The 26,647-nt window shown below is 44.3% G+C and overlaps 2 protein-coding genes across 3 annotated transcripts; both read right to left on the bottom strand.

Moving 5' to 3' along the window:
• Positions 1-6,800: 6,800 nt before the first annotated feature.
• Positions 6,801-7,723, bottom strand: LOC133902888 (lipid transfer protein EARLI 1-like). The gene has a single exon (XM_062344211.1). It carries the CDS (start codon positions 7,572-7,574, stop codon positions 7,041-7,043), a length of 534 nt encoding a protein of 177 aa, XP_062200195.1. The 5' UTR covers positions 7,575-7,723; the 3' UTR covers positions 6,801-7,040.
• A 4,695-nt stretch (positions 7,724-12,418) lies between these two features.
• On the bottom strand, positions 12,419-14,687 carry LOC133902887 (QWRF motif-containing protein 7-like). 2 transcript variants are annotated; one of them, XM_062344210.1, is made up of 5 exons: positions 13,732-14,687; positions 13,389-13,625; positions 13,226-13,315; positions 13,051-13,158; positions 12,419-12,859 (listed from the first exon to the last, which is right to left on the bottom strand). In XM_062344210.1, the coding sequence occupies exons 1-5, from the start codon at positions 14,263-14,265 to the stop codon at positions 12,743-12,745; spliced, it is 1,086 nt and encodes a 361-aa protein (XP_062200194.1). In that variant the 5' UTR covers positions 14,266-14,687; the 3' UTR covers positions 12,419-12,742. The 2 variants fall into 2 exon arrangements, with proteins under 2 accessions (XP_062200194.1, XP_062200193.1); XM_062344209.1 differs by having other exon boundaries at positions 13,051-13,315.
• Positions 14,688-26,647: the final 11,960 nt, after the last annotated feature.

The following is a 26,647-nucleotide window of genomic DNA, read 5'->3' as shown; positions in this document are numbered from 1 at the left end:
GTTCTACCCCTCTATTTATAGGTCTAGGGAGGTAGTTTAGCCCTTAAGTTTACTTATTCCCAAAATATATCTCTCCTCTAATGGCCTTCACCTACCACCGAGGCATTTTGATTTATTTTTTGCCCCATCCATCGAACGATCGTGACTTCTTTATAACTTAGAGCCCGTTTGGTTTGGAGAAACGGGGGGTGTTGCTCGTGAGAATCAGTCCGTGGCCAACCAAACGCCGCATGAGAATCGTTTCTAGGAGAAACGTTTCGGAGAATCGGACAACAATCGAGAAACAGCATGGAGGGAGTTCCTCATGAGAAACGGGGGCGTGTTCCCAACATGTCCCCGATGTCGCTCCTCTCGCCTGTCGCCCGAGCTGCCCGACCTCTGTCGCTGGTCGTTCGAGCTCTGCCTACGCCGCTTGACCTCCGCCACCGACTCCCTGACCTCTGCCGCCCGAGCTCCGCCGCCAGCCGCTCAACCTCCGCTCGCGTCGCCCAAGCTCCTCCTCTGCGCTCGCCCGCCACGCCACCCGACCTCCGCTCGCACCTGCCGCGCGTTTGGCAGCCGTGCTACCCGCGCCGCACGCTCTGGAATGGATAAGGAGATGAGTGGATAAGGGAGGGAAATAAGACAGATATATTATTTGTGTTAAAAGAAAAGTGAAATAAATATTATTTGCATTAAAAGAAAAGTCAAATAAAAATAAAAGATAGCATATTAGTAAAGGGTAAATTGGTCAATTACACCACTATCATCTTCGAATCCAGATAGCTAGCCAAACGGTTTCTAGAGGTGATTCTGATTCACCATAAAAATGTTTCTAGAGATAATCTGGACCTGAAACATTTCTGAGAGAATCTGAATCCCTACCAAATGCACCCTTAGCTTCGCCTCGATGCAAGCTTCATGATGATGCCATGTGCACTCCATCTGTTCACAGTTTTGAGACCAAACCGCAAAACCGTCTTGCACACTTCTCAAAGCGTAACTCACCACTACTTTCTTACACCTTAAGCAAGCACTCCGATGTCAATGTGTGTACTCTGTATTGTGATCTTGATTGCCAGCAAGTCACTCCCATTTCCGATCCCCTAGGCCACCTTGTCACTTGCACCGGCATCCCCTTCGCTTAACTTTGTTAACACATCATCTTCATCCACCTTCACACTCTTTGCTTGACTTCCACGTGCATAGCTAGGGTCACTCTTGACTTCGCCTGATCTCCTCGATTGTTTGGCACCAAGCACCTTGCTTAGCCCTGATCATCCCACCGCCAGCCACCAAGTTGCGTTTATCACTTGCACAACACAAGACAAGCAAAGAAATATCTCAAATTCCTTCTCTAGTTAGTAGAAATAAAAATCTCTATTAAAATAGACATCACATAGAAAATGTGAATGCCAGATATTCCGGAGAACACTCCTCCTAAGCGTCGGACCATCCGGCGTGTTCAATCCATCAGCCCTAGCCATTTAGCATCCTCTCTGCAAGAATTGCTCCCGCGTAGCATCCGATGTTCACTCCTTCGAGCACCAGACCATCCATCATGTACATCTTCTTTGAACCAGCCATCTTGCGACCTCTCTACAAGAAATGATATGGCGAAGCATCTGACGTTCATCCCTTTGAGCGCCGAACCATTTGGTGAGCATAAGTCTACCAGAACCAGTTTGCAACCTCTCTGCAAGCAAAGCTCCGACGTTCACTTCGCTCCATCGCCAAACTGTCCAGTATACACTTCAATTTTTTGCCTTTGGCTTGAAATGCAACGGCGTGAAAACTTCCTGAGCGTAAGACCATCTAGCACTTTCAAATTTTTCAGCGTTTGATCATCCGGCGTGTACAATTTTTTTAACTCTAAAAGTACATCTAGCCCCTAAGTGTTATTTTGGTAATGAATGACAATACCTATGGACTAATAATTGTGTTGAGAATTGTTAGTAGGATGTTCCATAGGAGATGCCTAAGTGATAAAGCATGGATTCATTGAGGAATGCTATAATATCAAAAGATATGCATCGAGATCATTGAGCTCTAAGTGATGCTCATGTGATTAAGAAGAAACTAGAGAGGAATAGACCTCGAAGTTTGAAGATGGTCTTAAGAATATCGATAATAAGCGTGAAGCCCAAAGTTACTTGTGGAGATCAAGTAACTAAAGGTATGAAACTATCAAATGAGTTTTATGGACTAACCCATATGCTATGTGCTTGAGAGAAGTTAGGGTTAAATTCCATATGAAGACAAATATTGAATTGAGATATTCAATGTGTAGTTGGAAGAACAAGATTAAGACAAGCTTAGTAGACAACTTATGTGCTTGTTGCTTGCGATTCATACCTCGGTGGTGAACTGTATGAGATGATATGAAAAGAAAAGTTTTCCATGCTCTGTGCATGGGAAGCAATAAGTGAATTTCATCAAGGATCCCGAAGATCAAGAGAGGATCAAGATGGGAAGTAAGGATGAACATTGTCATCAAGCTCAAGTGAAAACTTGATGACAAGCCTAGAAGAAACATCAGGACTCGGATGATGTGTTTGTCAAGTCCAACTGGATGGCTAGCTCAAGGCAAAGGTATAAAATATAGGACATTATCTTTTACTGGTCAATAGTGATTTGAGAAGAGAAGTGTCCAGATTGATAGGACAAATGCCATACTATTAAGAGGGGTCTAGACGATTGCTTGAGTTTTAACCATGTGTTGATAAGCTAAATCTTACATGCGCATACTCTCTTTGGTATGATGCTATAGTTTGCAAATGGATTTTGCAAATTGCTCAAGTTCATGTTCCTACTCTGTGTGGCATGTCACTAAGTTTGTAATATATTTTACAAGTTGTCATAGTGAATGCTTTAACCCTTGGTCGCATGGAACATTTATGTTGCAAATTTGTTTTGCAAAAGTTTAAGGTTCATGTAGTTTTCATTGCAGTGGACCTTTGGACTATATTTTAGGTTTGATCCAATGTGTTTGAGATCAAGCAATTAGTTGAGATATGTAGCCCTCTAAATAAGCTTTTAGTAGAGTTCAAGATCAACTAAATCAGACATCGGGTTAGAAAGTTATAGCCTTTTCTCTGAGTGTCAAATGTGCTGGTCAGGGAGTGACGGTCTGATCGCCAAGAACTTTGGCCATGGTGGTCTGATCGCCAAGATGACCGGTTTGACAAATAGAGCTTGCATCTCTCTAGAACGGGTGGTGGTCTGACCGCTAAGGTGGCTAGTCTGACCGTCAGGTGTTGCCAGTTTGACTGCTAGGAAACAGAGAGTTTTGATATTCTGTTACAAGCTGACGGTCTGACCGCTAAGATGGCCAGTTTGATCGCCGGGGGCCTGAAAATGCTACAACGACTAGTTTTAGAGCCGTTGGTCTAGTGGCAGCCTAATCGCCAGTTCTACTGCAGTTTGACTGCCAGATGCGTAGAGAAGTCAGACTTTGGACAACAACTATATTTCATATTATGGCCTATATATACCTCATGTCTAGCGGGTTGGAGTGACTCTCCTACACCCATTGAGCAACCTTGAGCTAAGTAAAGTCCTCCCCATATATTTGTGCTTGTGTTGCACATAGAGAGGGTTGTGAGGCAAGAATCAAGTGTATTTGAATTAGTGATTGAACTTTAGGCACTTAGTGAGAGTTGTGATCGTCTTGGCTTGTTACTCTTGGTGTTTAACAACACCTAGATGGCGTGGTGGCGTTGTGATCCAGTGATCTTCTCAAAAAAGCTAGTGAGAAGGTCTGATGTGATTGTGAGAGACTTTGTGCACGCCTTGCCAGAGTAGTAAAGTACAACTCTAGTGGAATCGAGGTAGTGAGTGGTTTATTAGATTAATCCAGCTCAAGATAAAGTTGCTCATGGTTCTCGTGGTGAGAATTACATACTTGATAGAGGAGCGGTTAAAGGCTTGAACCCACCTCAAACATATATTAGGGGAGACCGACAAGTCTCCGAGATCACGGTAAAAAATTCGGTGTCTCATTTGTGGTTTATTTACTTAAGCTTATTTACATTGTGCAATTTACATTCTAGAATTATAATTTCTTATATGTCACCCTATGTTGCAAACCTTGACATAGATATAAAATTGATCACTTTATAGAGACATAGATTTTTAGGGTTTTATATATGTTGTAACCGATCTTTTAATTTCGCATTAGAATCGGTTATATTTTGTAGAATTTTTAGAACCGCCTATTCACCCCCTCTAGTCGGCCTTCTTGATCCTACAAACTTAGAGTTAAAAATGCCAGCTCTATTTTTCTCTGCAACTTTGGTTACTCATGATCATAATTTTAACACATATACATGCTTATGCAATCCCACGAACCAATAAACCAAAATAACAACCTTGTCAATCACTCATCACATATAAACCAAGACACATTTCAACTTATTTTCTCACGACCCACTCAACATCACGTGTGTGAGGCCTATTCGCACTAGCTCTTAACTCCACAGGCGGCCCAGATATGCGGAAACTATCCCAGAGCTGACAGCACGACCTATGTAATCCCCACGCCGGCCCAAACCTTACACTCGACCCAACAACACACGCCCGATGAATCCCACACATTCATCTTGATCTAACAGTCCACCAGTAATATCACTGAGACACAAATCATGTGTGGCCCCGTGTAACCTTAACCCTAGCCTAATTCCACGTAGCTCCCCTTTGAAAACAACGGGAAAAGAGAAAGAGGCGAAGTGCGGCGATGGTGCGGTGGGGCGCCATGAGAAGGGAGCTGGCGGCACCATCGACAGAGAAGAGTTGACACAGTGTGTTGATGCAGTGCAGCCATGAGGAGGAGGTCCATGCAGATGTGGCTGGTGTGAGGGAGAACTTGACGGAGTCAATCCCGATGCGACGATAGTCTTCACCCCGTTGGCAACGCCCTCAAGGATCGGTTAGGATTTTAGAGGGTGGCTAAGGCTTATGTGAAAACATTAGGCGACTTAGCGCCAGGCCTCCGGTTCTGTTTTATAGGCGTTGTACAGGTTGGGATCGCAAGTAAGATGTGGTTGGTTGCACCTCTGATTAGGGTGCATGGGGAAGTGGGGCTCCCCCATTTCTCTCATTCCATCCAGTTGGGATTCATTAGGGTGCTCATAGAGATAGAGCCAATATCAATTCCAACAAGGAAAGGTCCTATCTATTGGTAACTGAATTACAATACCAATATCTAACCAACCCATAGTTACTCACGGCCTGAAGAAGATGTGTCTCAAATCAAATAACAGATGCAACCCTGATATAGATGTACTGCCCACCTTTCCCTTGGCCGAGCCCAGGCCTAGCACGGTCGCCCATACGCATAGCTTCTGGCCTTCTAACGATCTTATCCTCTCCCGCGAGCGTTCAAGAGGCGATGAAAACAGAGACTCAAGGTCGGAACAAGCTCGTCGCCGCTGATTTAGCCGGCCCCCTCATCTTCAATGTCCTTCCGATGTCGGAGGAGGAGGGTGGCCCGGCCCCCTTGGTGCTTAGTAGTATTTCCTCTTCGTAGCGTATATTTTCTTGGTTTTTTTTCTAGGTTTATTATCTAGTTTAGTTCATCGATGGCATCAGTTTATTGTGTCAATGTGAAGGAGTTTTTCTCCCTTCAGGAGATCGGCAGTGGTGGTGGCATCATCTGTGATGTCTTCCCTGCCATTATCATGTGGAGGTTTGGCTTTCTCTGAGTCAAATCCATCGATAGGCTAGTAGTCTTTGGATTTTGTTGCGTGAGCTTTGGTGTGTGCTGCATCTCTAGGAAGGGATGCGAGCTTCAAGTACGGTGACATGCTTGTTAGAGGCACTTGTTCTCTCTTCTGAGCCATTGGCGTGCTCGATGGCGTCGGGTTTCTTTCTAGCCAGTGAGGTTAAGCGTTCATCGTTCTCAATTCATTTTGGTTGTGGGATGTTACTCTTGGTGGCTGCTAAAAATCTAATCGCCTTTAATGGCCCCTCCTCATTGGTGTGGATTTTGGTTCCGATTCCTTTGACCATGTCCAACGACGTTGGATTGGAGATGAATCTTGGGGTGTCGACAATATGACCTTTATTTTTTTTCTTCTAGGTTCATGTTTTGTAATATGTCTGCGATACACTCAAACTATTAGAAGTCACCCCTTCTTAAAAAAAAGCTTATGGCATTATGTTCATCACGAGGGGCACCGCCTAGGTGCCGAGCGACGGCTCGCGAGCAGCCGCCAAGAGCAGGAGGAGCTCAGCGGCCATCAACAGGACCAATGAACATGAACTTGGCCACCGAATAATTTGCATGACCAATGAACAGGGACAGAGCGAGATCCGATGCCAGAGGTAGTGCATTTGTCACGATCCCGATCAATCATGCTCATAAACTCAATAGTAGTAGGGATTTGGGAAATCATGAAAAAAGAAAGGGGCTGAGGAAGACGGAGTTCATTTTGCCATGAGAGGTTTCAGAGATGTTCAGAGTAGTGTTTTCATTCTCCATGCCTCTCACACCCACGCTACACCCTTCTTAACCCTCTCCTCATCACCAATCCGTCACTTGGCCCACACCGCAGTTGCATAACGCGTGTTGGGCCACGACACCTGAGTACTACTCCATTGGCCCATCGATGGGTTCCCGCGCAGCTCTTCATTTCCTGCTCAATCCAGTCTAGCCTTCGATCCACCATTGCCTCCAGTATCGATAGTGACAGCCTTGTGCTACTGGAGTTATAGCCTTACAGGGAGCATGTGCTTGTGTTTCCGGATCAAGACACGACAATACACGCGATCGAGTAGAACCAAACCGAAGGTAGATAAAGGAGAGGTCTAGCCATTCGTAATTCAAATCGGAGAATGTGAATTAAAATAGGAAAATTAGCAAGTACAAGTAGTCCAAACTTGAGCTTGGACACCAACCCAAATGCAAAGATGACTAGAGGCTACAACCGACAACTCCATGCTAACTGAAACAACGCATGGACAACTTAACACTGATGACAACATGATTAGCTTATTATTAACCCCCCGATGCATGCACAAATTCGTCACGTACTAACGACGCACTAGGAAACTATGCATGATTACGCGCACTTGAAACCCGTGGGGACCCCCTTGCCGCAGAAGTTGAGGACGAGGCTGAGGTGGATGGGGATGTTGAGGTTTAGCCCCAGCACGTTGGCCTTGATGGCCGTGCAGAGGCACACGGCGGCGTCCAGCTCCACGAGCCCGTTCAGTAGCGGGCAACACGGCTCGTTCACTGGCACGCCGGCCTTCGCCTTGATCAAGTCCAGCACGTTCGCGCACACGCCCAGCTTCAGCGCGTCTGTCGGGCACCGACCGTACCACCCTGTCGTCCCACCGTTGCCGCCACCAATCCCGCCTCCATTACCGCTACCGATCCCGCCGCCGCTGCCACCACCGCCGCTGCCACCGCCGTAGCCACCATTGTCCCCACCGCCGTAGCCGCCACTCCCACCGCCCCCGCTGCCGCCGTGACTCCCGCTACCCCCACTGCCGCCGTGGCCATGGTTGCCCGGGCCACAGTAAGGGCAGGCACTGGTCACCGCAAAGAGCAGGAGGCTGAGGGCAAAGAAGAGGGACGCCCTGGACGCCATTGGTCACTCACCCTCTCACTCACGAGCAACCAAAGCCGAGCCAAGCACCCGCTGTGGCTGCTCCAAGTGTGAGTCTCCCTCTGGTGGAAGCATCGCTTCACGGCTTGGCGTCATATAAAGATGTCGATCGCTGCTACTCCACTAACCAAGGTGTGGCAAGAATCAGCAGGACAAAACAAGATGGAGTAGAAATCAATGGCACGATGCTGCTCTTTGGGAAACGGGCCGCATGGGACAAGAAGCCGTGACCGGATAACACATGCATGCATGCACGCACGGGCAGAAATGGCCGGCCGGCCAGTGTCAACCCGTGGGCTGGCTGGACCTGATCAGCCAGGCGCTGCGGATCATGGGTGACAGCGATGTCATTTGGAGGTTTGCCACGGATAACCGCTAAAACTAATCCGTATACAGCTATGTGTTTATCGGAATCCCTAGGCACCAATGGACGGTTTGGGTCGTAGATTACGACTCGGATCCATGCATTCGTGAGATCGGCGCAGGCTTGGCGGGTAAGGTCACGGGAGGGCTATTGGTTTCCGGAGCCGTGTTGTACTCCATGCTTGTATGCGTTCACATGCGACGGTGCATCATGCACCAGTTCCCGATCGGTGGTGCGCGCTAGCTGCTGTCAGAAGGGTAGCATGCAGGATGCAGCTGGGTCCATGCATGCAACCCTTATCTTACTCGTCACTTTGCGTCCTAGTGGCCACTTGTGTGCCGGCATAACTATTACAAAGTGATAACTGATGTGACTGTCCTGTTTGGATAGTATTTTTTTTTCAGCTTTTGGATAAAAAAAGCGAGAAGCTATCAAAAGTTTGATTTCTGGTTAGGGTTTCGTGGGTTTTTAGCTGATTGAAAAAGCAATTGTGGTTGAAATAAACTAAAAGTTGAGAAGTATGTTCTGACTGGTTTTTCTGTCTTTTGTTGTACTAAGAAACTAAAAACTTATTATAAAAAGCAATGATCAAAATTCAACAACCACAGCAACTTTTTCAACTAGTCAGAACCTCCAAAACCAGAACCTATCTAAACAGCCCTGTGTGAGATACTGGGCACTAGCTTGCTAAGTTCTGAGTACAAAACGTGACCGGATCCCACCATGGCTGCTAGCTGCAGAATAGCATTGGCCATTGGCTGAATAAGCGATACTGGGCACTAGCTTGCTAAGTTCTGAGTACAAAACGTGACCGGATCCCACCATGGCTGCTAGCTGCAGAACTGCACTGGCCATTGGCTGAATAAGCTCAAGGGTAACGGATATTACCCCTTGAGTTAGGTCACGTCATGACTGCTAGTTGTATAATATGATTGCTAAGTTATCTGCTACCCCTTGAGTAGGGTGTCAAGGGTAGTTATCTAACATCCTTTTTCTCTTAGCAACTACTATTTTATCCTTTAGCACCATTTTATAGATGCTAAGATGATTTAAAAATGAATTTAGCATCATTAGCAAACTTTAGTATTTATGTCATGCATTCTAGTCTTAGCACCCATGTCTATATCCCTTAACGTCAATGCTAACTTATTTCTCTTCCGCTTAGTTTCTCTTTAGCACCTATGAATGACTCAAAAAATTAAGGATGGGTTCTGTCTCACACTCATGCTCCGACAAATTGCCTTCAATGAGCCCACCAAAGAGAGCGAGCAAGGTGAGAAATGCGCCACCAGCCCCTTGCGATGCACAACCGCAGCGGTGGAGCTCCTCTCACCGCTACAGAGGGATTCAAAGGGGGATGGTGATTACAGATGGGATTGGGAAAACCATTTACGGCTCTTGGTAGGACGCTTGGACGGAACCTAGGGTTTCCCCTCAATGCCAATTTGCTAACATTCCGATGATGTCCCTCGGAATCCAGCTTTCCTATCTCTCATTTTGATCGGAATTCGGTAACTCTTAAGCATTCTCTGCTTCAATTTTGCAAGAAATCAAAGTGGGCACTATGAGGTTGAAGCTAGGAGCCGTTGTCGGGTGTGTTCACCAATGTTTCTATCTGCATCATTGTGGTCAATACAACTGGCCAGGGGAGCAAAGGGAGGGAGCAAGTTTGGACTAGCAGGCCGCAATCTAGGCCTATAGGGATACAATTTTGACCCACACTCGACAAACGAACTGCCGTGGCTTCCCCCATACTTTTCTAACATGTGACAACCCCTCACGGCTCTTGTGGTTGCTCTCACTTGAACGTAGCAAATTACACACCCATGCATTTTGTGGGATTCGAATTGGCGACCTCCATCCTCGCGTGGAAGCTTCTTACCATCTCACCTCACAGACTTACCTGATGACTATATTGAAATTTATTCTTTTGACCTTTCCTGCGCAAATCTTTGGTTGGTTATTTGGGCATTTATATGGCTTTAAACAAAAAAGCTATAAACTACAAAGTTGTACATCTTGTTGAGATCTACAATATTCATATAAAGTTTGTCTTCATCCGACTCAGTATGAAAAGGTTAGTCTCCAATTTGTGCAATGTTCAATAAAACAACCATAACTTTTGCATACCGTGTCTGACTTCAACGTTTGACCTCTACTTTTGAAGCTAACGAGAAGGCGCATCTGAAAAATATATGTTCACTCTGGTACCTTTCTTGACCTCAAAAAAGGCTTAGAAGACCCTCGATAAGACCTCTGAAGTTCTTTTTATCAAAATTTATATTCTCCAATTTGCCTTAAAAAAATTTTAGACATAGTGCTACATCTAAAAGTCAGTTATACGAAGATGTTTCATCAATCTGAGTTACGAAACTCGTGATAAAAATCTTTGAAGTTGCAGTTTTCAACTTTGTGGCCGAGTGTGTCTTTTTTAATCATTCCTACTAGTGTTGCACTAGATCCAATAATTTACTTAATTTGTGGTCCAGTTCGTGATTTTTCTTTGATAGTCTTTAGATGATTATTTGGATATCTATATAGCTTCAAATAAAAAGTTACCAACTACAAAGTTGTAGATCTCATCAAGTTCTACAATTTTCATTTAAAGTTTGTCTTCATTTGACACCGTATGAAACCGTTACAGATTTTTGAAATGAACTACATTTAATAAGAACCGGTAGTGTTAATTTATCATTGCCGGTTATCTTCAAATCAACAGTGAAAAGGGGGCACAAAGGACCCTTTTCTGTAGTATTGAATGAGTATTTGAATAGGTGAAAGTCACATTGATGAAAGCATCACGACGTTAGCAACCCCTAAAAATTGACAAAAGAAGATGTCGCATGATTTTTCCTTTTATAAAATAATCTTTTGTTTTTTAAAAAATTTAGTATATGACCACCATACTATTAAGAGGGGTGCAACGTGGTAGCTTTGCTACGAACTTAATGCTCAAAATGATCTATACTCTGATGAGAGAGAGAGAGAGAGAGAGAGAGAGAGATAGAGAGAGAGTTCACAACACAGACATTGGGTCAAAAGCTTCTTAGTGAAATCCAAAGTTTTGATAGGTATATCAGAAGTTTTGATCAGTTGAACAGTTCAAAGTTTGGGAACTCTGGGCTCTCAGTCTGCTGAATTTATATGCATTGGAAGTTCTGATATTTTGATCGGAAGTTCCGATCAGGGTTGGAAACATAGAGTTCTCAGGTTTGATTTAAAATTCGTGTATCGGATGTTCTAATATTTGGATCGGATATTCCGATATTTGGATCGGAAGTTCCGATAAGAATCAGAATCTCCAATTTTTTTGAACACGGTTTTCTTGGTTTTGATTTAAGTTTTTGTACCATAAGTTCCAAGCAATATACATCGAAAGTTCCGATGTGTTAATTTTACCAAATCTGAGTTTGGAAGTGGAGTCCAAAGCTGTTCATTTACACACATCAGATGTTTCGATCGCGGGGATCAGAAGTTCTGATGTGGGTTGAAAAGGTGTCCAACGGCTAGTTTTTAAATTGGTCTATTTATACACCCTTTCCCATGTCCGCTTCTAACCTTTGTCCATTTCGAATCTCAGTACATATGAAGCAAAAGCTCCTCTCCTCTCCCTAGAAAGTGATTGATCTTTAGAGAGAGATTTGAAAAGAGGGATTGAATGCTAGAAAGAAAAAAAAATCATCTTTGAGCACTAGGGTTCATCTCCGAGCTTCTTCGCTTGCATTTGTTTCTCTTGGAGATTGATGACTCCTAGATGGCTAGGAGTTGCTTATGAGCCACCGATTCATTTGTGGTGTGTCGTGAGAGGGATTGTGAAGGCCGGATTTTGCCTCCGCAAGAGAAGAAATACCACAACATCATCTTGTCTCCTCCTTTGGTTATTTTGCTTATTTCCTTACTTTATTGTAAATTCTTAAATTGTTTAGTGTAAATCCTTGTTGTGTTCGTTTCTTATAGGATTGCATCTTATAGCTTGCCTTAGATTACCTTTAATTTTGTAATTAATTTCATTAATGCAAAGTCTTAGCTTGTTTTGAGGAAAATTAGAATAAGGCCTATTCACCTCCTTCTTGGTCATCATCTCGATCCTTCGCGTGTGAGGTTACCGCAGGGGTCCTTGGAGCTAATATGTTGAATGGTACACACTTCATAAATCCAGGTTTGGGGTAGACTGCTTTAAGGGCAATTAGGTCGTATCTTGAATCGGGGACACCAGACAAGCCACCATCTATTTCAGATCTAAGGTTAGCTCCTACTCTTTCTCCTCTTTCTTTGTCTACTTCGTCAAATAGAAGGAGACACCTAGGTGGGCCCCACCTCTACTTGTTGTACGGCCGACAGCCTTCGTGTCTGAACCGGCCTCCCCTCTTGTGGGGCCGGTTTCACAACAATTGGGTCTAAAGTCCAAAACATGTCCAAATGTAAAATTTAAATATACATATACACCCATAAATAAATCAAATTGAATAACTCATATTACAAATTTTGAAAGTATATATGCATACCCATCAATAAATTCAAGTTACAATCATTAATATGCACGCACGCACACAAATAAATCACAAAGCCTGCTCCTGAAGAAAATAGAATAGCACACAAGCAAACGGGGACAACGAGCACGGTGCAGCTAACTTATTTCATACAAGAACAGACTAATTATTAAGCACACGTCGAATCAGCTGAAGATCCCACTTCACGATGAACAAGTCTTGCATCTTAATAATCACGATTAATTTAATAGTGAGTGAGTAGTTGCGTGTAGTCTGCTGTTGCCTGGTCTGATCGATCAAAAACACCAACCAGAAGTTGCAAGAGTTGGGACGACGACGACGACGACTCCCAGCCCCAGGTCAAGCCTCTGCTTTGCCTGGATCAAATTTGCCCGGAGGCTCACTTCCTGCATCTGCACAAGAGAGAAGAGAAAGCAACTCAACACGCATGCCTACTCCTGGTGCGACCTATTTCCGGTGGCCTGTGTACGTGTTGGCAGCGACCAGGCCGGACAGTGCCAGAAAAAGAAAACAGTGGAGTATCTGACAATGAATCCAGAGGTTCAGGACATCAAGGGGAGGGTTAAAACGACGGCACACCCACCTGCAAGCCGGTGACGATGCTGGACAGCCGCGTGGCTTCCTCCAGGCACTCCAACTCCTGCTGGATCGTCCGCACGAGCTCGCCGAGCGCGCTGCTCGTCGCGCCGGCCTGCACGGGGAAGCAACGTGATCGACCGAAGTTGAGCGGATTCGCAATGTCTGCTGTGCGTGCGTACCGGGGCGTGGAACATGTCAGTGATGGCTTCGATCTCGTTTACAGTGCCCAAGCAGGAGAACATGGTGTCGTGCAACGACTGCAAGTCGGCCTGCAAGAGCACCGTTGTGCGTTAAGTAAAAAGCACGGACGCACTCTTGTGATGCTGTACACAGTGCAAGCACCTGTGCGCCGGCGGCCAAGGGGAGGTTGGTGCAGGCGGCCGAGAGGACGCGGCCGAGGTCGGCGGTGGCGTCGGTGTGCGGCTTGGCGAGGGGCTCCCACGACGCGAGGAGGGGAAGCTGCGGGCGCAGCAGCCGGGCCAGCTTCAGCTTCTGCCGCCGCCGCTGCGCCACGATGCGCTTCGCCGCCTGGATGTTGCGCAGCTCCGCCACGCGCAGCCATGTGTAGAACAGCCTGTTCTGCATTGCACGCATGCGCCATGCAAATATGCCGGTCGAAAATCAACCCATTTAGCAAGAAGTCAAGATGCATGGCGATGCATGGCTCGTTGTCGATCGGTCTCACCTCGGCGGCGGAGGTGGCGCGGGCCATGGCCTTCTCCATGCGGGCGTTGGCGAACCGCCACTGCAGCAGCCGCGCCGTCAGCACGCGCGCACGGTGCGCGGCCTCCTCCTTCTCCGGCTCCTCCTTCCGGCGTGCCATCATCTCCCGCAGCGCGCCCGACGACCCCCTCCCAGCCGCGTCCTCCGACCCGGTGCTCCTCCTCCGCCTCGGCGACGGCTCCCACAGTCCCCGCGCGTCGACGCCAGGCTCGGGCATCGACCGGCGCGGCGGCGCCAGGAGGGCGTCCTCGCCGGCACTGTTGTTCTCCTTGCTGCTCCTCAGCGGCGGGACATCGGCGCTGGGCAGCGGCTTCTTCTGGGCGAAGGAGGCCCCCTTGCGGAGGGAGCGCGTGAAGTTCGCCGTGGACGTGGACAGTGGAGTGGCGCGCATGCCATCGTACACGAAGGCGCCGGAGCCGGCGCGTGACGCCTCCGCCGCGCAGGGCCGCCGCGAGGACGCTGACGTCCGCGGGCGCGGGGCGCCGCCGGACTCCATGGACGATAAATATCAATTGTATATAATAATTAGAATAAATAAATTAATAAATATAAGCTTCACTTATCTGGCTATCAGTGCATTGTTCAATCCGCCTAAACACTCGAGGAGAGGAAGAACCGTGCACCGGCTGGCTAGAGATAGCACAAGAACTTGTACTTGGAAGAGATCGAGTTGTAATGGATATATCATGGAGAAAAGAAGTATTTTTTGTGAGGGCATGTCACTCCCCTGACATGATAGAGGAACTAGATGGTTCATATTCTTTCCATTAGGTGCACACATTTTGACATCTTCTATAAATCGGTCATCTTCTTGTAGTTTGTTGGCGTTCGAGGTATCAAACTACATATCAATCTAATTGGCGTTTTGTACACTCAATAGTTGGCAAAATTCACCTGCCAGTTTATAAATGCAGCCATCGAGATGCGTCGAAGGAACCATATTTTCATACTGCATATAGAGGCCAGAAGGTTTTTCAATATGGATTTTTGGAGCCATGTCATGGTGGAGTTTGGTGGGAGAAAGGGAGAGGAGAGCCATTCTTAGAGCGTAGAGTGCTCGTACGACGCCGCGACCTCAAAACGAGACGACAATTCGGCCATGCGCACGCTGCGATTTCTTCTCGTTTCGCCCTCACGCAAGCAGACTCGGGAAGAACCGAAGAAAGAGAGGTGTCAACGTTGGGAGAGATAAACTGGCCTATTTAGGTGAGATGTTTGAGGGTATGTTGTATCTATAACCGGAAGCAATTGTGGCTACAATACATACTGACGGGAAGCCAAAAATCATGTGTCACATTGTAGCCAAGAAGATGGAAAGTTTCCGGAAGAAGAAGAAGAAGACAGAAAAAAGAAGAAACATAAATTAAAAACAGAAAACCGAACCATTAGAAGGCCCATTAAGTAGTGAATCAGACAAGAACAGCATACGTTGGGTCTGCGACATCTTTCTCCAAGGCCCAGCTTGAGAATGGGCATCCACTTGCACCGAAGTTGTGGTACAATGCAAATGCAATACGAAGAGGCAACTTTTAAGCCCGTGGAACATCACACTCAATGTCAACCCACTTGCCCGAACCTAAATGACGGCAGCTAGAGACGAGAACCAATAAGATTGGATTCCCTTAAAAAAAAGTAAGATCGGAAGATTTCAGTCGACCGATCAATAGGAAACTCAGGGACAATAAGATTACGAATTATCTACGCAAATAAGCAAACACTAATCAATCCATACAACTAAGTTGACGACTGTTCAACTCAGCGATCAACAACAAACCTTTTAGAGGGTTTTATATCAAAATGGTCGTTTTTCTGTCCAATTTATGTACAATGCATTGATAAGTAACAAGTGCTAGAATATATGAGCTTATTACATTTGTATAGTTTCAAATAAGCTTTAAAGATCTAACCATATGAGCGAGGTGTATTTTTTAGCCCTGGATATGGATAGAGACTAACTTAAAAAGTTTTTCTTCTCCATCCACTTAATATGTGTGAATGAGAGGACTAGAAGAATATGTGCACGTTCGCTCGCCTCGTCGGCCCGGACTATGGGTGGAGGGTGCGAGCACACAGCACCTGCATGAAATGGTTTGCTGAAATCTAGTCCAGTTGCTTGCGTATGTCCGGCTTCCTTTTGCGGTTTTATTCTTTTTTGCTACGTGGGCAAACAGATAAATATATGGAAATCGTGTTGGTCAAGACTACGATCGTGGTAGCGTAACCGACTCTGATCGTGATATGTCTCAACCGCGTGACTCTTCATCTATATATATCTGTCAACCGTTGCACAAAGAGGAGACACGAGTTACATATTCGCAATTAGGATTTTTACCAATTCTCTCTGTTGCGCCATCGCGCATAGACAACTCCATCTCAATGCACTCACAAAAGAGAGTAGGTCTCCGAAACACATCACTTTTGGGATCCTGTATCGGGAGTGGGTGAATAAGGTTTTTAAAAAACGCTTATCGCGACTGCTCACGATCTGCTTACTCTACATCATCGTGTGCTTCTTCATCTACATTGCCACCATCGACATCGGCTGCTACATCGTGGTCAATTTTGACTACGTCATCTTCATCATCGCCTACTGCATCGACATCACGGAGGCTTCTTCATCTTACATCGCTATCGAGTATATACACTGCAATCCTACTCAAGTGTTTAATCGAGTGAACTAGTTCATATACTACTTGAGTATTTTAGTTGATATATTTCTCGAGTGAGCTAGTCAAGATCCTTCTCGAGTATGTAGTCGAGACTGATTAGGGTTGGTCAAATTCTAGTTGATTTTACTCGAATATTGGCGGGGCTCGTTTGAGCTAATCGATAACTGATTATCTGCATCTATTCATGTTCATGTTATATCAGGAATTGAATTAAATTAAATATGAAAATTCTATTATTTTCAACGATCCAAAAGTTTTATTGTAGACACTTTGATTTAACGATGGCTGGATTTGCCAAAGCACTGAGGCCAGATAAGTTTATCGGTGTACATTTTAAGAGATGGCAGGTCAAAGCTACTCTATAGCTTACAGCTATCAACTGCTAATGGGTTGTGTCTGGCAGGTTTGAATGAACTCTTTCATATAATGAGGAAAAGAAGTTCGAGGAAGCTAACACACTCTTTATAAGATGTGTTCTTAGTGCTCTTGTTGATCATCTCTATGATGCTTGCATACACATAATGGACATAAAAGAGTTATGAGACGCACTAAATGCAAAATTTGGTACGTCAAATACAAGGAGTGAACTATATATCATGGAGCAATAGTATGACTACAAGATGGTCGATAATCGAGTAGTAGTCGAGCAAGCTCATGAGATTCAGTGCATTGTAAAAGAACTCGAGCTCCTAAAGTGTACCTTACCCAACAAGTTTGTGGCTGGAGACATCATTGCCAAATTGTCTATCTCGTAGAGGAATTTTGCCACTGCTCTAAAACACAAGAGACAAGAGATTTCTATTGAGAGTATGATCGTGACTCTTGATGTGAGGAGAAAGCTTGAGCTAAGGATGTACACAAACAAAGGAGGTGATGGACAGTCTAGCGTAAATGTGGTGCAACAGTCCTCTAACGGCAAGTGCAAAGGGAAAAACAATAAGGCCAAACAAACCACCAACTTCAACAAGAAAAAGATGAACAAAGATGATAAATCTTGCTTTGTGTGCAGCGATATTGGCCATTGGGCCAAAGATTGTTGAGACTGCAAAGGAAGAAAGGTTAATCAAGGGAAGAACATCAAGTTTGTCAACGTCATCATTAGCAATACTGGAGATGGAACTAATCTGTATGATAATCTACCTATTATTCTTTCAATGGACCAGTCTACCAGTTGGCGGATTGATACCGGGGCTAATGTACATGTGTGTGCTGACAGTCAATGATATCTTCTTATCAGGCCGTTCAGGATTCTTCCATCTTAATAGAGAATGGGTCTCATGTTTCTGTTCATGGTGTTGGCACGGTAGATCTAAAGTTTACTTCGGGAAAGATCATGTAGCTAAGGAATGTGCAGCATGTCCCTTTAATAAACAAGAATCTAGTTAGCGTTTCTCTTATCTTTAGAAACGGGTTATTTATGAGAGAACGACTCCCTATTCGCCCCAATCAAACGGGGTAGCCGAGAGGAAGAATCACACCCTAACCTAGTTAATACCATGTTAGACATTGTGGGTTTATTTAAGGAGTGATGGGGGAGGCCTTGTTGATTTCGTGTCATATTCTAAATAGAGTTCCTACTAAGAATAAAGAGAAAACCTCATATGAAGAATAGAAGGGAGAAACCATATGAAGATACTTGGTGAAAATCAATATATCAATAACTAAAAAGCACAAGTTGGGACTTCAGATAGTAAATTGCGTCTTTCTGGGATATGCCAATTGGAGCATTGTCTATAGGTTTTTAGTAGTTAAATCTCAAGTATCTGACATGCTAGTCGATACAATTATGGAGTCTAGAGATGTCACTTTCTTTGAGAGCATATTTCCTATGAATGATATACATGACACTTCTAGTTAAACCTCTGAGATAATTCTTGAACCTATCACACCACTTGAATATTCTGAACAACTACTCGAGCTAGTTCCTGAGGAGGAGGATAGTGAAGCTCCAAAAAGTAGTAAGAGACAAAGGATAATAAAATCCTTTGGTGATGATTTCACTATGTACCTTGTGGCTGACACTCTCAAGTCGATTTCAGAAGCTTATGCATCTCCATATACAGACTACTGGAAGGAGGTTGTTCGTAGCGAGATGGATCCCATTCTCGCCGATATGACTTGGGAAGTCACAAGTATATAAATGCGGAAATGTAAATAAAGTAGAGAGACAGACTCGGCACAAATGATTTTTATCATGTGGTATCGGTGACACATAAGCCACCCCTAGTCCATATTAGAGCTCCACAAAGGATATGCTCTCGGTCGCCAAGTCTCATCCGATCATAACTTTTGAGCTACCAAGTCACTAAGACAATAACTCAAACACGATGAGCCACCAAGCCACCAACACAGAGAGGTAAGAAACTCTCTGGCATCTTTTAAGGCCTAGCGGTTTGTTTAGGTCTCTGTGATATAGTGATAACATATGCCACTATCTCTATAAGGAACATACTTATATACTTACACCTATTTTGACACTATAAATACATATCTGTGGCCATCAGGAAAAAAATCCTACTGTAGATAGATCCATTTGTGATACATGAATGAGAAAATACGGATTAAGGCCCAGGATCTGAAGCGGTGGCTGCTACAAAAATGGAATATTCCAAAGCATTCGCTTCTGAAAGAATTTGAACTAATTATGCCACAGTCGAGCGTTTTTTATTTGTGTTGTTCCTTCTTGTCTTGATAGTGCATCCGCCGCGAGCGAGCGCAGGGATGGATGTCTGAGCGGTTGAAAGAGCTTTGGAGGACTAATCTTTTGGTAAAAAAAACACATGAGTTTTTCTTTTTCTTCACTTTTTCTTCAAGTTTAAGCATCCTCTCTAAAAGAGGATCTCGTCGCACTTGTTCGTGTAAGATTTTTTCTTTCACCAATAATTATATTCAATTATTAAAAAATCAAAATGTCATCAGGAATTCCAACGCCAAATTTCTGGCGAAATTGCACTTTTCGTTCTTGAATGGGTAAAAAGAATCAAGTCCAGTGTAAAAAATGCACCTTTTCAGTTTTGTGAAGGTTTTATCACTCCCGTATTTCTGTGAGGAGTAAGAACTGTGACTGCCGGATCAAGAATAGGGATCCTCGAAAGGAACAGAGGAAAACAAAGAACAAAACAGGAATCTCCGACTGATTATTTCACTGCACACCCATGTGCGTAGTGTTCTAGGCTGGTTGACCTTGTGCTAGGTGCCATCTTCAATCGACCTCAGATCCTGAATATGTTGATGCTAATCCTGCTAGCTGTGCCCTTAGTTAACTATGGCCATAAGAAGCTCCTTAGGTTTTCAGCATTTTTATATCCTTTACATGAACACTGGTCAGTCATCACCTACATATAGGAGCGCCACCAGATCCAAGCGCTTCTCCCAGGTCTCGAACTGCCATCTTATCTAGCAATTGATCATACAAGCATATGATCTAGACTGATTACGACGGCATGACTGGCCTTATCGATCCAGTAATAATATTAGCATAGCTAGATACTTTAATGGTCGGAGTACTGGTCTAGATCCGAGAGAAATTTTATGAGACCCACACGCGTAAGATCTCGATGAGATTCTCAACTACGCCGTACAAGCATAATCGCACAGCACGCGTACGTACATACCTGCACACGTGAGAACACGTGTCAAAATACTACACGGGTCTCACCGAAAGACCCGATCTTATAAAATTTCTCTCCCTCTAGATCAGGCGATGCAATGGTCGATGGCTGGCTACATAGTGGGACCGGTCGATGGAGTCGGGGAGTTTGACGATCGCACGTTTGTTTGGCACATGGCAGCGAAACGGCTGCCATGGTCACCAATCACCACCGCCTAGACGTCTAGATCTGAATCTCCTCTGTGGCGTCAAAGATGAGCAACAAAGTTGGTGGCAGTCGACCTCGAGCAGTCTCTTTCCAGTTTTCGTGGGGAGCGTCTGTGATCAGCAAGCAGCCCGTAGTCCTCTCTTCCCTGCGTGGATCGGCCGTCGCCGTAGCGAATATAGGCTTGTTCGGCAGACGAAGCCTGAACCGGTGAGCCTTTCGTTGATTCTGAAAGTAAAACGAACCCACTGTGGCGTTATCCAGCGATCCATATAAGGATGTGATTGGTTGGTAATATGAACGGACGTTGGTTCCATAGATACCTATAGTTTTAAGTAGATATATGTTTAGTGGTTTATATGCATTATTATAACTGTTAGAATTATAAAGGTTTATATAATTTTAATAATTCTTAATAAATCTTAAATGTCTATATCGTGGAGAGACGTTTCATGATAAAGTTCATCTTCTATTACTACTGTATTATTAATAGAGGTAGAGGTGAGGAATTTTTCTACCTATATATATAAGGACTCTCATCTTATTGGAGTAAGAAAATAGACTACTAATGAGAGTAGCTTTTAATTTAAAAACGCTTTTATTACGTGAGTCTATATAAGAATTAGGATTTTTTTTACCTATTCCTCTTGTTGTTGCGCTGCCACTGTATTCTACTCTATCCCAGTATCGGTGTGCATCAGCAACCGGGAGAGCAAGACTTCTTTAAAACCCTCGCTCTTGAAGTCTTGTATCGGAAGAGGCCGAATAAGATTTTTAGCAAGCACTCCGCACGACTGCTTAGATTCTTTATCACGGCCCGTTTTTCTGATCGCTTGGACGCCACCCGCTGTCATTGTCAACAAATTCAACGTATCGTCAGCAGGATTGATCATGCTGTCAACACGTTGCAATCTACATCCTCAACAATCTTCATAACACATTATCGATACGTAAAAACTATATCACTCATATTTTATTTCCTGTGATCCTAATTTTAAATATAATAGATCTAGCCATATGTAATGCTATCATATATATATATATATATATATATATATATATATATATATATATATATATATATATATATATATGACACCTATTCTATACTCCTAGGAGTATGTACTCCCACATGCAATATACCACCTAAACAAACACTTTATACTCTTTTATCATTTTTAGTATACTCTAATACTAATTCTAAGATACTCTAATATGAGTTGTATGAAAAAAAAAATTCAATGTTAGCCTTTCATTTTTGCTATATACTCTTTTTTATACATAAAAGAAGTATATACGCAAATTATGATAAAAATCATGGAATTTCATAAAAATTTTCGTGGGATTTGTATTGTAGTATCTTATAATTACTAATGAAGTATATTTAAAGTGATAAAGAAGTATAACACACGTGTAAAAGTGGTATATGAGAGGTGGGAGTACATACACCCAGGAGTACATACTAGTTTTCCTATATATATATATATATATATATATAATCTGACGATATGAACATGTTAGTTTATCAGTTTACACTTATAAATTATTTATGAATTAAATTAAATCTAAAAGTGCCTTATTTTTCAACACCAACCTGACTCGGTGATGCAAATATATGTCCCCAATTTGGCTCGGGAGGTGAGCTCGAATAAATGGTTGTATCTGCTCGTACATACAGACCTACTTATTAATACCATAAAATTATTTTTATACGAACAATCAATCACAATCTCAAATATTATATCAAATTATACTAGCCTCGTATATATATACAAGTAAAATCCATTCAGATAACCAATCACATTCTACGGCGCTAGAATTTTCATGCATGCATCAGTACGTCGGACTGTCAGTAAGGCCGTGATGACTTGTCGACGATTCGGCCAAAGGCCTAATCCTCGGCATGAGTGACTAATCAGAACTTTGGAGTCAAAGTCCATGAGGTACATACATAGGCGCCTTCGTCTTGTCCCTGATCCGTGACTGCAATTGTTGCTAAGTTCTCTCTGCGTGGACTGAGAGGTGGCCAGGCCCCAGTCAACAAAGCAGCACGGCGAGCTTCATACGCGAAGAAAGGGCGCGAGACGAGGGATGTCAGGTTTTAGCGAAAGCACCAGAAAAATCTATAAGTACAAGATCAACGTATAATACACGATATTTTTTAATTAAATTTGATCATCTTGTTTATATCATCAGTATGATTACGAACGCTACTCTCATATGATCCGTTTGTCGTCAACGCGGTTATATGATGTGCTCAATATTTATAGGCGTAAAAAAAAATCCGACTACAACTTTATTCTAAATCCTATTTAATTACAGCTTAAATATATCTATAATCATATACATTTTGAACAGATATTCAATAACGGAGATGGGGACAGCCACAGCTCAGAGAAACCGCTTCTCAACCAAAGATGTTTTCCGCGCTGACCCAGTCAGCAGCGGGGCGCGCTTCGGTCTGGACACGGTCGCCGTGGCCGTGGCGCGTGCGCTCGTGTACCCGTTCAGGGAAGTGGACAAGGCAGGAGCGTGCCGCGCGCGTTTCCAAAGCGAGCAGCTGGACATGGACCGCCTAGATGACAACGAGATCCTAAAGACCGGCAACCCTCGGCAGCAAAGCCCGAGTCGCTAGTTACGCTGCACGGTGGAATCGATGGTCGCGGTTGGTCTCCTCCGCCCACCGCCGCCGGGCACTACACGCCAGTTTTACAGAGGCACAACCAACGTGAACCGGTGAGTAACACGATGGTTGTATGCCCGGAGTTTTCTACTGCCCGCTGGGCAGTCGATGCAGCAGCTCGACAGGCATGTTCTCTACCTCCTAGGTGGATTTCCGTATCGGTAGAGACAGAGCAGCTAGAATGTCACGACGGGCACAGATCGAGTGCTCTGGCATCTTGTCCTGCTGAATAATAACCAGCCACAGCGTTTGCTGCACGAGCTTGATTTCGTCGCTCGATGGGGAACTGGTACCTCGATCGACCGGGTTTCCCGTTGTTCCCAGCGATGATGGCGCCTCAGAACGCGATAGAGATCACACGATAACTAAGCTTCCGTGTCCCCGATCCTGCAAGTACATACAAATCTACATATCCACGATTTCATCGGCGGCGGCATTCGTATCGTATCTGTAAGCACAAGAGGAGGCCAGGCCAATCACGGTAAATTTATTCTAATTTTGGTTTGACCGCTTGTATTTGACATATGATTTTAACAATTAATTAAAATATATATAATCAAACCAATACATATATACGATTCAGTACAAGTTTAGAGCATAAATGAATATTTTCTCTTCTACTAATATATTTTTTTATCTCTTTCTTTTAACTTTATATGTTTTGTAATTAAATGATACTAATCTCATAAAAAGTTAAAAGACTAATTTTTAATTAAATGTTATAGTGAAAAAATATTATAATGATACTAGTCATACTATTAACATGTATACTTGCTAACTTTTTATAAAAGTAGAGAGCATATGCTCTTCTTTGGCCGGTTCGATATGCCTCGTCACCGCTCTTAGCCAAACACTGCGGTCGACTCTTGCAGAACAAGTGTCCTCGCCCCCACCACAGTTTACGAGCGATCATCGTCTATCTCTTGCCTCCAAGCTGCGTCTAATGACGTTGATGCGGCACCATCTGTCGCAGAAAAGTTTAACGCTTACTCCTGGGCACACGAGAAGGAAGTGGTGGTACAAGCTTTCTTTCAGTCGCCTGCCCGCCTGCACAACTTTATTTTTATTATGGGGTATTTGTAAATTTGCTATTGATTTTTTATTTTTATAAGGATGTCATTGACAGTTCGGTTGTATTTTTTATAGCAAGTTTACAATAATAATTTAAAACAGTAGCAAATTTGCAATTGCTTCTTTTATTACTAGAATAAAGAATAATTAGGAGAGATTGAACTTAAGAATTTAATGAATTAATTATTCTCATTGTATTATGATGTTGCGAATACGTAGATGTTGCGAATATATACAAGTTAAATAGTGTCTTTTGGAGACATCGCTACCAAACTGGCGGTGTCTCCCCAGTAGACAGAACAACATATAACTGCTACAGGCAGTTAGGAAAGCGATCAATTCGCAATATTTAAGATCATCTCTAACCATATTTCCTTCATTTTGTTCTCTTTTTGATTTCTTTCCTATTCTCATTTAATTTATTTTCTCTCATCTTCAACAGCTTATCTTCGAGCGGAATCGAGAAGGAAAATGTGAAAGAATCCCGTCCTGAAAGAAATGACTTCAAAAATCCCTTCGTGATAGAAACTATAAAGAGAAACCATTAAAACGTTAGAGAAAATGAAAATCCTTTCCTAACAAAAATTTAGGTCGCGAAGGAAATCAGTTGACCTTAGTCTAGAGGCAGAGCAGCTCGTGCAATGGGTTTCATGGTGGCCTGTCGTGCTGTTTGGCCGCCGGGCACCAGATGGTCCAGGTCCATCCAATCCATACATGTCCATTCTTTCTTTTTTGTCCCTTTTACGAAGATGGCATGGCAGGAGAGATTATTCCGGACATGCTTATCCAAAAAAAACACGTGATGCAGCCTTGGAAGAACACGCAGGTGTACCGCGAAAAGCAGCGGAGCGCGTGCCGTCGTCGTGATCCATTCCCTTCCCCGATGGCAATGGTGGTACTTTCCCAAGGACGGAGCGGCCGTTCCTCGTCGCTTTCGATACCGTGCGGACACGCACAAACCCGTGGCGCCGTGGACGAAAGGGACCGAGCTAGGCCTGCATCAGGACCGATAGTGGCAAGGGCGGCAGGAACCGGGCAGAGGTGATGGCCGTCCCGAGAACTGGACCCAGGGCTATTTAGCTCGTAGTGGTCCCAAAATGAAGCCCCACACGAGCTGTAGTTACCAAAACCAGAGCGACCACATTTATCCAAATTTTCGAGTCCATCCAAACACTAGCTAAATCTGGTAAAAGTTGCTACATTCGCAGAACCAAGGTCCAAAAATCAAAACGGGGTAGGCAGTGCGGCAGCTCCATGCGTCAAGCAGCCCTGCTGCAGTGGAGCTGCCACTTGCAGCAAAACGTGTAGAGTAGAACGGGTGCTCCAGTACATCCGGGCCGTCTCCCACCAACCCCAACCCCAACCACCCAAGCGTCTTATCATCAAAAAAAGAAAAAACCTACCCAAGCGCCGCGGAACGCGTCTTTACTTCGCGTTTCACAAGCCACCCGCAAGGAAGGAAGGGAGCGTTCCGATGGAATGCAAAGGAGACGGAAAATGCAACTTTGAATGTTCTCGAGTGCGTATGGTTTATTTTGTTTGTTCATAGTTTTTATGGGATACTTATTTATTTATTAATTTTTTTTATATATCTTATAATTTTTTATCTATCTATTTAATATGAATCTCTCCTCAAAAGTGGGCGTTACCTTTAGATTTAGTGCCTATTTGTTTTAGCTGTGTATTCTGAAAAGCAGTTTTTTAATTTTAGATTGTGTAAAGCTGAGGATTAAAAATCTGAGGGCTGTTTGATAACCGAATTCTGAGTGAGTTAGATTGCTGTTTGTGTATGGTAAAAGTCTGAAACGTCCTCATACAAATTTTTTTAGTCCCTATTTTATAAAGAATTTAGACTACTCTTGAACCACCGAAAAAATTCAAGAATACAAATAAGAAAAATGAACGCACTAGTACACACGATACCAAACATTAACTAGCTTTCTTCTTCCTCGGTCATTATCCTACCTCTCTCTCCTGTCTATTCCCTCTCTCTCTTCTTTCATTGCTCTAGACGCACACCACTGAGCAGTAGCGCGAGCTCCATCACACCTAGCTCCACTCCGAGCTATCCAGCCGCCTAGGAGCTTCGGTAAGTCCACTGATGCCTAGGACCTCGACTACGATTCTAGCGACGGAGAGCCCGACCGTTGCAGAAAGACCTTGTCGACGGCGATTCCAATGACAACTCAGCCAATCGGCGGCACCTATAGCACCTGTGCTCAATGGCAAGTCCAACAAGGGGGTTCTCGGCGGCGGCGAGGCCGCACAGCTGCACTTAGGCCTTGTGGTGAAACCAGCGTCAGTGATAGGTCGAAGCTAAACACGTGCGCGCACAAGCATCTACACACCTCAGTATGCAGAGGAAGGGCCACTACGTTAGCAGACGCAAAAGGAGACACACGGGGGCGAGAGCTGGATGGAGAGGTTGGGGATGATGGCACAATGGTGGATGTGGTGTGGAGGAGGGAAGGGGCGCGGCGGCGGCGCGGCGAGGTGTGATACGATGAGGGGGAGATGGTGGCGAGGCGACTCCCTTTCTCGTCAGGCGAAGGGGAGGGACGACGTGCATGGAGGCACGTCGTGGATGCGTCCCCAGCGTGGAAAGAGAGACGGGAAAAACGGTTCGCTGTCGAGATTATA

The sequence above is a fragment of the Phragmites australis genome, chromosome 21 (genome assembly GCF_958298935.1).
Source record: "Phragmites australis chromosome 21, lpPhrAust1.1, whole genome shotgun sequence".
Taxonomy (NCBI): Eukaryota; Viridiplantae; Streptophyta; class Magnoliopsida; order Poales; family Poaceae; genus Phragmites; species Phragmites australis.
This window is presented reverse-complemented; position numbering and strand designations above follow the sequence as displayed.

Coding starts and splice junctions, on each gene's coding strand:
- LOC133902887 (XM_062344209.1), bottom strand. CDS start 14,265: ATGGAGTCCGGCGGCGCCCCGCGCCCGCGGACGTCAGCGTCCTCGCGG. Junction 13,316..13,388: donor CCTTGGCCGCCGGCGCACAG/GTGCTTGCACTG, acceptor GTGCTCTTGCAG/GCCGACTTGCAGTCGTTGCA. Junction 12,860..13,050: donor GCATCGTCACCGGCTTGCAG/GTGGGTGTGCCG, acceptor TCTCTTGTGCAG/ATGCAGGAAGTGAGCCTCCG.
- LOC133902888 (XM_062344211.1), bottom strand. CDS start 7,574: ATGGCGTCCAGGGCGTCCCTCTTCTTTGCCCTCAGCCTCCTGCTCTTT.